At 47.7% G+C, this 12,262-nt stretch overlaps 2 protein-coding genes and 1 long non-coding RNA gene across 7 annotated transcripts in view; 2 read left to right on the top strand and 1 right to left on the bottom strand.

Moving 5' to 3' along the window:
• The window catches only part of LOC149337176 (uncharacterized), a 45,733-nt gene extending 34,903 nt beyond the window's left edge, over positions 1-10,830 (bottom strand). Inside the window, exons 1-2 of the mRNA XM_089553357.1 lie at positions 10,141-10,830; positions 14-117 (exon numbers count right to left, since the gene is read on the bottom strand). Of these exons, the coding sequence (XP_089409483.1) occupies positions 14-91 (78 nt within the window). The 5' untranslated portion in view covers positions 92-117; positions 10,141-10,830. The remainder of the gene's footprint in view (positions 1-13; positions 118-10,140) is intronic.
• LOC149337177 (uncharacterized) lies at positions 7,091-9,230 on the top strand. Of its 4 annotated transcripts, none has more exons than XR_016284380.1 (4): positions 7,091-7,250; positions 7,802-8,212; positions 8,329-8,493; positions 8,868-9,230. It is a non-coding gene; the product is annotated as an uncharacterized LOC149337177 (long non-coding RNA). The 4 variants fall into 4 exon arrangements; XR_016284379.1 differs by having other exon boundaries at positions 7,092-7,250; positions 7,762-8,212; XR_016284381.1 differs by lacking the exon at positions 7,091-7,250 and having other exon boundaries at positions 7,304-7,949; positions 8,062-8,212.
• The window catches only part of LOC149337173 (uncharacterized), a 168,560-nt gene continuing 166,821 nt past the window's right edge, over positions 10,524-12,262 (top strand). The window contains exon 1 of one of the 2 annotated variants that reach the window (XM_089553363.1): positions 10,524-11,277. The gene's annotated coding sequence lies outside the window, so the exon portion shown is untranslated. The remainder of the gene's footprint in view (positions 11,278-12,262) is intronic. The other variant, XM_089553362.1, reaches the window with a different exon arrangement.

Here is a 12,262-nt window from a genome sequence, read left to right as displayed (position 1 = left end):
TGCGTACAGTTACCTCCACAGCTGGCTGCCCATTGCTGGATTCAGCATCAGAGAGTATACTGTCCAGCGACGGTGTGGATTTCTCTGCCATTCTTCGGACTGCCCCAACTTGAGTGGCTGAAAGAAATTAAAAATTGTATATGAAAAACAATAAAAAAAATGATTGCCACTGCACCTTAATAAGGCGGAATGCAGCAATCTAAACTACATTCATCATTTATGCAAACAATGCAACCAAGTTTGGCACAAATGTATAACTGTATGCTGATTTTAGAATTGCATTTTATTTTCAACTAGTTGGTATAGTTTTTAAGTAATTACAATTATTACCCTTGTAAAGTCATCCTCAGGGCATAAAAAAATTTAGAAGTGCCCAGGTTTGTTATCAATGCATATTTACAAAGCACTGTTCTGTGCTTATAGCAATTACTTCTTTTTTTAGATGCACGTTACTGCCAATAAATGTTAAACTCTGGCATGCATATTTGCATGAAAACGCTTCTTGGAAAAGTAACTCTTAAAAACTATTGCATGTGTACATAAAAAAATCGAGAACTTTCATGCATTCTTCAACGTCTCGAGGTTCATGCACAACATACAGAATCACTCAGTGGTAACTGCATGAAGCGACGTTTCTGGCGACGCAATGTGAGAGGCATGGACAACAAAGATTTTTAATAAGCTTCTTTCGAACATCCATTAGCTGTAGAAAATGGACACTGCGAGTCATTACACATTTCACAAATATTTCCTTAATGAACTCATGACTTGAGTACAGGAGTGAAGTTGAATTAAAAAGGCTAAGCGAGAGGGGACATAGATTATATTGGGACTAAAAAAAAAGCAAGAAAAATGCACCCTAGCCTGCACTTTACTCTGTGTGTACTGGATAATCTCGCAAAATCTGGTACTACTGACATGCCACACAAATGTGAAAGGCCATCCTCCTGTCCCCTACGGCCACTCAGAAGCAAAATTGCACAGCCCAGCAACCAGTCAATGACCTAAGACACAACGAAGTTGGGCATAGGCAATCAAAGGCTGATGAGCGACAGCGATGCAAGGTGAAAAATGGAAAGGGAAACCAAAAATGAAATGTCCAAAGTGCAATGTCTATCTCAGCATAACAAGTGCAAACAATTGCTTCAAGGCCTTTCACACGCTTTCGTCACAGTGTACTAATTTTTTTAAGCTGAAGGAAGCAACGTGTTAATTTTTCAATACCACGGCAGCTTGGAAATAAACAATAAGACCAAACATTGTTTTATTGCTTTTTACAACCAGTACGGCCTGGTGTCCTGTATATAGTACACGGCACCATCTTTTATCCTAACCTGGTTACGAAGAAATATTCTATTTACTTTTGTTTCCTGGGTGGCAATAAAGCACGATACAATGAAATAAAAATTCCTCGAGTGATAATAAAGATCAGGATGGCAAGGGATAAGATGTCTTTTATGTCATTACAGTTATTTAAAAGTCCTCTGCAATTCCATTGTACACGAAAGCCATCCTATTATCGTTTACCTATAAAGTGAAAATTCATCATCATCATCATCAGCAGCAGCCTGACTACGCCAAGGCCTCTTCCATGTCTCTCCAGTTAACTCTGTCCTTCGCCAGTTGCGGCCATCGTATCCCTGCAAACTTCTTAATCTCATCCGCCCACCTAACTTTCTGACGCCCCCTGCTACGCTTGCCTTCTCTCGGAATCCACTCCGTTACCCTTAAGGACCAGCGGTTATCTTGCCTTTGCATTACATGCCCTGCCCAAGCCCATTGCTTCCTCTTGATTTCAACCAGGGTGTCATTAACCCGCGTTAGCTTTGGCCCCATGACTAAGGGGCCTCATTTTCTTTTGACCAATCCAAGGAGTCCAGCCGTTCGCCCGACGTGGACACCCAAGGCAGCCCTGTGCGTCTCTGCAGAGGAGATGGACGCTACCCAACCGTGCAGAAAGCACGTGAACATTAGAGTTAGACCTTGACCTGTTCGAAGAGGCCTTGAGGCCTCTCAACCCACGGTCTGTGCAGCCTGCTTTGGGGGTGGTGGAGTAGTGTGAGCTACTCCAACCGGGGACGCAGTGACCCTGCAACAGGCTCACTGCGTGTGGCCTGGACAGGTGCTGAAGCCTAGTATGGTGTGCTGTGCTCACGCACCACATCAACAAAGTTTGATTTTGCAGTGAAGGAGAATGTGTTTGTCAGAGCAAATCGCCTTCTCGCTTCTTTAAAAGAAGTGGTTTCCCTTGTCTTTAGAGTGATTACTTCTTTTTCCTTCTTCCAGGATGGACACACCCTACAGTATGCAGCGTGGTCTCCTTCACAGTTTGCACGGTGTGGGCGCAATTTTGTTGTGTTAGCAACACTACGCCAGGTTTTCGCCTCGTCGCATAGCCGGTAGGCACGAATGGCCTTGAGCAGCCGTTGCCTAGCAACCGTTTCAGCCGAGCTCTGCCAGATGGCGTCTCCATCGTCGGCGCCGCTGCTGCACGCGTAGTCGCTGGCTCCCACCAGATGCGTACTATCCGCCGAGGTAGAGGGTGAGGAGGTGGATCTTCGCGGGGGTATGTATACGCTTCGCCTCAGTGGAACCTTGTCGTTATGGGGAGTGCTAAAGAGAAGCAGCGGCGACAGGACCAAGCTAGAAAGAGACAACGCGATCGAGAGACAGCAGAACACGTTGCACGACTCGAAAAGCGTCACAGCTAATGCAACTGACTAGGCTTAGCCAGAGCTAAAACACGCCTAATTTTTTTTTTCAGTTGCGGCAACTCTATGAGCCATGGCCAGACCTCTCATAACTGAAACATCTGCAGGGGTTGGAAATGTATGTTCTTACATTTACTTTTCAATATCCCACTTCTACAGTGCCAGACAATGTGCTAGTGTTGAATGTGAGGACCAGGTATTTTGTGTCTATTTCCATGCTTTTCTTCCGAATCTTTATCCGGTCAACATCTATGACTTCTTGGTCGGTGAGCCCTTCAAGTATTTATTTTTCTGTCAGACGGACAAAATTAATTTCCGAGATTACGCCTCGGACAGTGTTCACAGATCCGTGGGAAGTGACCGAGACAAGGATGCCCCTATAGACACGATGCTTGCAAGTTTTGAGTATTGCATAGTGTCACACAATTAGAGCAGTACGTTGCCACTGGACATTTCAGATACCTTGTAGCCAGGGGCCCAAGGCAACGGTTAAGCATTTTGATACAATTAAAGAGGGTAAGGTTCTCGCTTGTTTTTCTTCTGCTTCGCTATGGGTAGCGTGGAATTTGGGAAATGTTACCTTTCTTTCTGAAAATGTCTGCTGCTTTGTTCGGCCCTCTCTTGAGAGAGCGTTCATTTTTGGAAAGGGGGGAGCCATTAAAAACAAGTTTTCGGCCACAGTGCCAGAAACCCATCATGAAGCCTAACTAGGGGACGGGACAGGAACTTGCAAGCAAGTCTTGCCCATGCCTGTTGTACACCCTAACTATAATCACATAGACGTGTTGCGACTCAGGTACCATGGTCAGGCTGGAGAGGGCATGCGGAAAGTCGGAGACGAGGTTACGAGAAAGACATGGAGAGCTTTATGCAAGTAAATTAGACTATGTACATACAGCAACTGAGAGTGTGTCTCAGTAAAAGAGTCGATGAAAGGGAGCTACTCGGCTGTACTCGGCGCCGAGTTTTCTAGGTTTTTCTTTCCCTGAAATCCCTAGATGGAGGCCAGGCCTGCCGGGGAAGGCGTGTCCTGAAAAGTGCACTGAGGCACTCATCACACACTCTCTCCTTAGGGAACACGCCCCCGTCATGTGTTGAGATTGAGTGAAGGGTGCCATCTACATCGCGTCTGGAAGGTCCGCGAGCGACGTTACCACGCCTTTTGAAGGTGGTCTCGCGTGCTCCTCATCAGTGCACAGCCCAGGCTATGTGCAAGGCCATGCAGGGTAGTGAAAACGCTCGCCGTCAATGTCTCCTTTGAAGATGGACGCTGCTGTCAAACTTGATGACAAGACCAGCTGACCCCTGGGTCCTCTCGGGAAGGTCAAGTACTGATGACTTTGGCAGCTATCTTCCTGCGCTGGATACTTTCAGGGGAGGATTACTGTTGCCACTTCCGTGGCTAATCCGGGAGTTGACTCCGCGTCCCCTTTAGTGACTCATCGGCAGTCTGCTGCAGCCGCACCGGTTTTCCCGCATGATGAAGGCAAAGCGAAACAGGGGCTAACTCAGGGTAGTTACTCCACACAAGGCCTAGCCACCAGAAAAAGAAAAAGAAGAACCAAAAAGAGAGCAGGAGACAGGAGCGTTGTAAGAAAGGGATAGAAAACTGAAAGATGGGGGAAGGATAGAAAAAAATATCTGGTGGCTTAGGTCAGCTAGGCCGGGATATATATAGCAAAAGGTACTTTAGGCACTGAGCATAACATGCTCGGCACCTAATAATCATGGCAACCGGCTGCCATGGTTACGGTGCATGCACAGCACTGGCCTGCGACAATCGCATGAAATGCGCCGCTGGCTAGCCTAGTGTAGCTTTCGCTACAAAAGCGACGACTGCCGATTCCCCCCCCTCCACCTCCAGGTGTCAGGCCAGAGGTGCTGTCTACAGGAAGCTGCTGCCAAAGTGGTGTGTTGCCTCCACCGAGGGGCCTTAAAGGTACAAGCACTAGGCATTGGCTCAACCATCAGGATCCCCTTTTCCCTGGACACGGCACTGCCATGCACGGCTAAGCGCGGGTGATCGTGGTCTGTGGTGTTGCACAGTACACACAAACATCTCTTTTAAGAGATGCCCCCTACGGAGAAAACCAAGCAAGGTTCCTCTGGCCACTCAAGTGCCTCCTGCGACCATAAACAGTGAGTGCATACATTACATTTACTTGAGCTGCCATTAATAAAACCTGCCAACCTTTTTTTAGTGAACTGTGTGAAGTGGTAAAATGTGAGCACCACATTACACCCACGTTTCTCCTAGCTCCAGGAAAAACCATGCATACTGAAAATTAAAGCTATGACTGCCCAAGCTCCATTGCCCAGAGGGCTCAAAAAACAGCACTTTCAACACGAAACGTTATTTAGCACATCCTCTGACACAGAGGGCAGTTCTCTTCAAGAGGCATGACCCTCAGAAGAGTCCTGGGAAGACATGCACCCCATGAGACACTGCAGGGACACGTTATGGTTGTAGTAAGATTGGGGAGACTCCGTCAGCTTGTTGATTTCGACATGGCGGCTATCAACACATCCTATTGTGTTCTAAGGCCCCTTACCGGTGCTTTTTATCAGGAAGCCAGCTTTGTTGTGCTCTGGCTCCTGTCTGTCTGCCTAGGCAATCGCTTCCACAATCACGCTGTTGAGGAAATCCAACATTTGCTCAGTGCAAGTGTGCACAGATGAGACGGCTATAAAGAAGCGGTTGGCCAGAGCATACGAGCTACACTGCCCACCCAAGTAGCTCAAAACAACCAAGCACGTCAATACTCGGACGTACATCTGCTACATCTGGGAAGAATGGTGAGATCCTGTATCAGATGACAAGTCTGTCAAAGGTTTCGCACGATAGGTGAAAAAGCCTTTTAAATTCAAAATCAAAGTACTTGGTGACCACATCTTCACAATAGCTTGGAATTATTTTGTGCTGCAACTTCGGTAGCTTCAGTGATAGAAATGTAACAACATCGTCAAATTCTCCACCCTCGCTGTCCAAGTCCATCAACTCAATGGCCATCTGAATGATGGCTGCAGACGTGTTGTGATCCTTAGCTGCTTTCACCACTGATTGCCACCTCACCGATTAAGTCAAAGCATTTTATTCAGGCAAGTACAGATACCAAGGAGGCAGACATAAAGGCTTCGATCAGAATTACAGACAGTCAGGCACCGCTGGTACTAACAAGTGAATGGAGAACAGGGAGAAGACAAGCAGTAGGCCTGCACTGCCTGCACTACAGAATTCGTTTCAGTTTGGTGATAGTGTCGCACTGCGCCTACACTACCGAACTGGCGCTGCATTAGTGCGGAACTTCTGCACCACCATTAACTACTAGCACATCACGGAGAGCGAATCGAACGGACCTAAGGCTAGTGCCGCTGCCGGATCATCTCTCGAGCATCCATACTGGATTTCCAGAGGCGCCCCACATAGACCTTACCACCCACGAAACACAAAACGTCTTACGAACGTCTCGGAACAGCTTCAAATGACTACAAACGTCTTGCGCTGTGTTCAAACGTCTCATAGACGTCGACAAGAAGAAGTTTCCTCTGCGACGTCTCTTAAACATCTGCAGTCAGACGTTTGCTGTGAAACTTCTGTGAAACATCTGTAGTCAGATGTTTTCTAGACTTGATTCTAACACGTGGAACTTGAGACCACGTCAAGGAGATGCGCCAGCAATCAGCAGAGAGTTGCCACCGTGGATTAAACATGCTGTAAAATCACGGCACATAAATTAGATGGCTCTCCTGCTTGACGTTTCGAAGAGCAGGCGCGCCGGTGCAAAGACCGCTCTTTGCATTCGAACACAGAAAGCGCGTTTTCTCCTACAGAGCCCGAATCACGTTCCACATCGAGTGCAGCTAACCCGCCACTCGTAAGACTGGATTTAGGTAACATATAATGGCCCTGAAAGCCGACGGTAGTTACGCGAGTGAAAAAATTTGCTGCATGTTGCGAACGCCTCTGTTACGCCTCGGCTAGCTGGCGGCAGCATGCGGATTGACAGGCGCAGCGCACGCTGCCTTCGCCGCCGCCTTCGCCGAGCTCGCTCGCGCGGTTTATCGCGCAGATCACCCGCGCGCTATCTTCTCGTGGCGGCGTATCTTGGAGGCAATCTTTCTTGAGTCACGCCGCAGCTTGCTGCTTGTGTCGCTCCGCACGGTGGCGATGCAGGATAGTTTGCCAAAGTGGTTTTAACCGTTTAAAGCAGAAAAAAATGGAAGCTTCAAGTGCTTAGTTTTACATGAAAGTATTAGATTCAATTTGTTTTTTTGGTTCTTTGATGATATGTTTATTTTTACGTTTAGAAATTTAGTACTTCATTTGGTCATTTGGCGTTGCAGAGGCTAGCGATAGCTACGCGCGCGAAGCGGATGCTGCGCACGTTGTAGTACGTTTCGCTCTAGTTCACTGTAGTTTCGCTGCGCACTTTTTTCCGCGCTGGTTGGCATGCCGCTGCAGTTCGCATTTTCCCCTTTTTCTGCGGTATCGTTTACTACCAGTGTTGCACTGAGATGTGAGCCTGGTTTTCCGCAAAAGTAAGTAACCTTCCATTTCTCTTCTGTGGTGAAAGCGTCGGCTTTGCCGGCTAAGCCACTAACACGCCTGATTTAACCTTTGGTTTACAAAACACAAAACAGTATCAGCCAGTGTTTTACATACCAAAGTGCAGCGTTGAATATATTAAAACAGGGCATTTGCATGTATTTGAGCTTTTGTTAAGTGGATACAGCTAGGCTGCTCTCGCATGCGAGTTGCTTTCTTTACCAAGGCGATGACAAGGTGAACGTGACAAAGCTTCAAACCAACCAGCTTTGTTTAAGCGTACGTTGGTAAGGCGCGAATTTTTTCCTACACGGTTTTATTCTTGCCAAGGACTCTCATCTAGCCACCTGTGTGCTCCAATTCTCCTTGCTGTGATTGCCGTCAGTGAAACTCGCGTTAAAAAGGCGTTGGTTATCTTAACTGCGTCAAGCTTTTATTTCATTGCGATTGAGAGCCCCGGCACAAAGGTAGTTTACTCGGTAGTGCTGCTCTGTATGTGTGCAGGCTGTTTGACAGTGCAGTGAAGTACTACGGCTCTTTGCAGGCATGGCAGCTTTTATTTTTTGGAAAACCATTGCACCGTGCACAGCTGGCGTTGTCCCTACTTCACTGTGTACATTTCGTTTTGGGTACAGGCTGTTCAACAGTGGTTTTCAGGGGACCTCCTTGCCTGCTCAACTTCTCAAGTTTTGGTAAGCACACTTTGCAGCTGACACCCTTTCTTTCACTTCATGATTTCTTGTATAGGTCTAGGCTCTTTGCTAATGTTCATTCCACAAGCCCCATTATTTGTTTGTCCTTTAGAACTCCGACTGTTGGCCGGAGGAGCAAGGACCTGGTCTAGTTTCACGCAAATTAATAGCAGCACCTTGTACTTGGTTGTTCAGACGACTTGGCCTGGAGATTGTTTCAGTTCTGAGGTGGGAACCTGGACTAATGCTTCTTGTGCAGTGGTGTAAGTAATCTCTTGCCCACTGTTTGAGCTTCATCGTACAGATTAGAAAGGGCTTCTTTGGCAATGCAGTGTTAGGAACCTTATACACATGCACTTTTATTTGTCTTATCTTTCAGATGTGCCCTGTGTGGCTGTCAAGTTAAGGTCCAAGATTTAACACATCTCTGGTGTATACTGAAGTGAAGCAGGCATTACCAGGACAGCAGCATCTCTGCTATGTTTTCATGCGACGGTACAAGATGTCAAACATCAACCACTTTTGATTCAGCCACATCTTGCAGGTAAGAGAAAGCCTGTTTGCAAGATGCAGCTTATGAGGTTCTATGGGTACAGTGTGCATCACAGTAAGGCAGTACACTTGCTATTGACTGCTTGGCTTTCAGTGTCCATGCACGCTGTTTGAATTTTGCTTCTGTTAAAGGCCTCCACAGTGATTGACTTCTTGAGTTTATGGTGAGCCGTAGCACTCTGCTGAAATGCCGCTTGCAATGACATCATATGCATATATGTTTTTGGTTAGCTTATTTTATTGCCTGTGCTGTCACTCCTTGCCATTTCCTGGTGTTACTTGCTTCCGACTCCTCATTGGCCATTCTACATGCACCTGACTGACTGTGCTTTTGGTTACTCTAATATTAATTTTTCACCTCTGCAGGCTGCTGAACAGAGCTGGATTTGACTTCCCCTTGTTACCGTCTAGTTGGTATCCTCCTTGCAAGAAAAGCGATGTTTGGAACACCTAGCGAGCTCTTCATTGCCATCCACATCACAGCAACTTGATCGTCAACGCATCAGTTGTGAACAAGGCCTGGGGCCAAATGAATTTTTGATTTAACAATTGGTTGCTGCTCGACACTTTCCCGCCATCCAAGTGCTTACCATTGTAATGTCAGCCAAACCAGTGAAGCTACATTCTCCATGGCTTCTAACATTAATTTCCTGGTCTTTCTTTCTTTTATTGTGTGGTTGTATGCACTGGATTCAATAAAGAGTAACGCAGTGACTGAAAAGTGTGCTAGCACATGCATTTATGGCTCATTACTACAGCCATACATCCCTTGTAACGTGGGCTTATTGTTCGGGTCATTGCAAATCAGCTTTGAGTTCATTTTTGAGTGTATACCAGAAAAATGAACTGTAACATTTTTAAAGATTTAGAGGGTTTAAAGGCAGCACTAAAAATCAGTCTTGAAATGCGTAAGATATTACAGGCACCCATTTCGGAAAAAAAAAGGAACGTCTAAAAAAATTCTAGAAAAGATCTACCTCAGAAGTTTTCTAGCCGTATACAAGCGTAGCGTTAGCAGAGCTAATAGAGGGCTAGTAAACGTCTAAGTCTAAAACACTGCTTAGATGAAACTTCTTCTAGATGTCAAGCTTTTTTTTCCGAGACTTTTTTTAGACGTCTATTAGCGCTTTTTGTGTTTCGTGGGCATCGAGCGAGGGAGGTGTCGAAACACCTTCTCTCTACTGTTGCAGACCGGTTCTGCAGCTACTTCCTCCAGCTAGCGCCTGATGGACACAACAGTTCAGCAAAAAATCTGCCGACGGCCTAGAAAGTCCTAGAGCATGTGAAAGTTACAAACATTGCCAAGCATGGGATTCGCCGCTGAGACAACTGGGTCGCGTGTACGCTACGCCAACAACTACCGACAGACTAAGTGACCGCGACAAAGCTGCTGAGCAGGACAAACACCATGCACACCTCGAATGAAGGCATCTAAAGCGGACAAGCCAGCAGCGCTCAAACCATCCGATCGGTTTGCTTCTCTCGCTATGTGCTCCAGCATTTAGCAACTATTCCAACCATGTAGTCAACAAACCAAGGCCTCAGAATCGATGCGCAAATGTTTTCGGAAGTGCCAGAAAACCTAACAGCATGGCGAACACGCAAGCATTTCATTGCGTCCGCCTTCTCGCGCACCTACCTCGTGTTTGTCGCCGATATCGCAGTCGCCCGGGAAGCAGCGACAGGCACCAGTCGAGGCGGTTGTGGACACGGCGCCCAGCTGGTGATCGCACACCGAACTGCTACTGCCGCCAGCGGTGCGTGCGATAATTCGCGCCGTAACCCTTCGCAAGCGTTTCCGAATGTATACAACGGGAGACAACACACCGCGATCACGCAACAAGCAGCCGAACGCCACACACTTTCACAACTACGCGCGCGCGCGTACCGCGACGATTGTAGTTTTTTTTGCAGTCTATCTCGGTTAGGTCACGTGTTAACGCTTTATATCATTTGTTGGTAAATGAACTTTCAGCGTTGTTTACTCCCTTAGCGCACAAAAGCCGGTGGTTGATCTCATGAAGTTCAAAATAGGCCCATGATGAGTACATCAGCAGTGTGCATTAAACGCGAGACGTGCGCGGGATGTCAATGCGTGGGCAATGCTTTGTTTGTTGTCCCATGTGACCTCACCTAGAAGACCTGTGAAAAAAACACAAGTAGTGACAACAATGAATAGTGGAGATGGCGGGAGCAGCAGGGCGCTGATGTGCTATTTCCGAGTAGCACGATATATAAATCTCGTCACTGCATGTTCTTCTTTTGCAGAAAAATACTTGAAGATAATAGCACCTTCATGAGAAACCAAACACTGCAGTCGACTTTCGCATACTGAGAAACCGTTGTCACAGACCACTGCTCAGTGCCCCTAGCGACCGTAGTGCTCCTGTCGGCAGTCCACGTTTCTAGCTTCATGCCGCCTTTGCGCCGCAGCTACCAATTTTGCCACTACAGTCTACACCGTGAACTGTAGGAAATGACGCGCGCGCGATGTCAACTTCTGTGGCGTTGAGAACGGTCGCATGGTAGTGTGCTGTTCTTGGCCTTGGTGACGACCGTTTATTGCGCGGTCGTGGTCTGTTGCCTCCCGTGGTGGCGGTGCATTTGTAAACACAGGCAAGGGCTCACAACGGGAACTGTCGTCGCAAACGCCTCCGGCGGAAGCAGCATTTCAGTGTGCGGTCTCGCGCCGTGTCCGCCACCGCCTCGATCAGCAGTGCTGCTCATTGCTTCTCGCTGCTTCTCGGACGACTGCGACCCCTGCAACTAACCCAAGGTAGGTCTGCGGGAGGACTGGCTCAAGGGAACGCTTGCGTTCTGGGCATGCTGTGGTCAGGTATGTGCATGGTGTGTGTCGGGCTCAGGTGGGGCTCCTTCTCATGTTGGTAGTTGCTGGTGTCAGCGGCGGATCTCATGCTTGGGGTATAACTGGCATGTAACTTCAGTGAGATTACTACTGTGGAGCCGGCTGTGTTTCTGTCTGATCGTGCAGCTCTAATGTGCCCGGATAAAGAGAGTTGACATCTCGTGCTGGCATCCCCATCGTTCAGCTCCTCGTGCTGTCATCCGAAGGTGTTTCGAAGTGGATCTCTAAATGTCGCTCTAGGACTGAGAGAAGGGGCTGCTGAAAAAGGGGAATACAGTGGTGTGGTTCCCGTAACGGCGTAGCAACTAGAGCACTGCACGGGCCTCAATCTGAGGCCCGAGCCCGGCCCGGGCCCGAGACCTGAAGCCCGAGCCCGGCCCAGGCCCGCGGCTTCAAGCCCGGGCCCGGCCCGGCCCGTTTCACAGTAACGCTTCAGGTACACTGCTCACTTTGAGCAAGTAGACCGCTACTACACCGATAAGAAACTGGCCGACAAAGGTTCTGAAACCGCAGTTTGGCTTTCAGAAAGTTGGTTCTTTTTAACCCAGAAGGAAGTGATGAAGAGTAGTGCTCTCCAGGCCCGTCTTTTGGACAGTGATCTCGTGTAGGTGGGCAAAGATAAACTCGGAAGTAACGAGAGCTAAATAAAAAGGGCCGCATACACTCTTAGTAGTCTACTTTGCGTTCCCCCCTGATTTTAATCAGTTATATTCTGCCGCCCGCGAGGTATAAATATTAAAGATGCCTAGCAAGCAGTGGGATCACATTTCTTTTAGTGAACGCGATCTCATAGGTTAACCTCATAGCCGAACTGGTCGCCTTTCAGTAGAAACGAAAATCACGGTATGTGCTTAAAGACTATAAGCGTCCTAAACTGATACGTTCTTCCCGAATG

This window comes from Amblyomma mixtum, chromosome 7 (assembly GCF_055824585.1).
Source record: "Amblyomma mixtum isolate Tamu chromosome 7, ASM5582458v1, whole genome shotgun sequence".
Classification (NCBI taxonomy): Eukaryota; Metazoa; Arthropoda; class Arachnida; order Ixodida; family Ixodidae; genus Amblyomma; species Amblyomma mixtum.
This window is presented reverse-complemented; position numbering and strand designations above follow the sequence as displayed.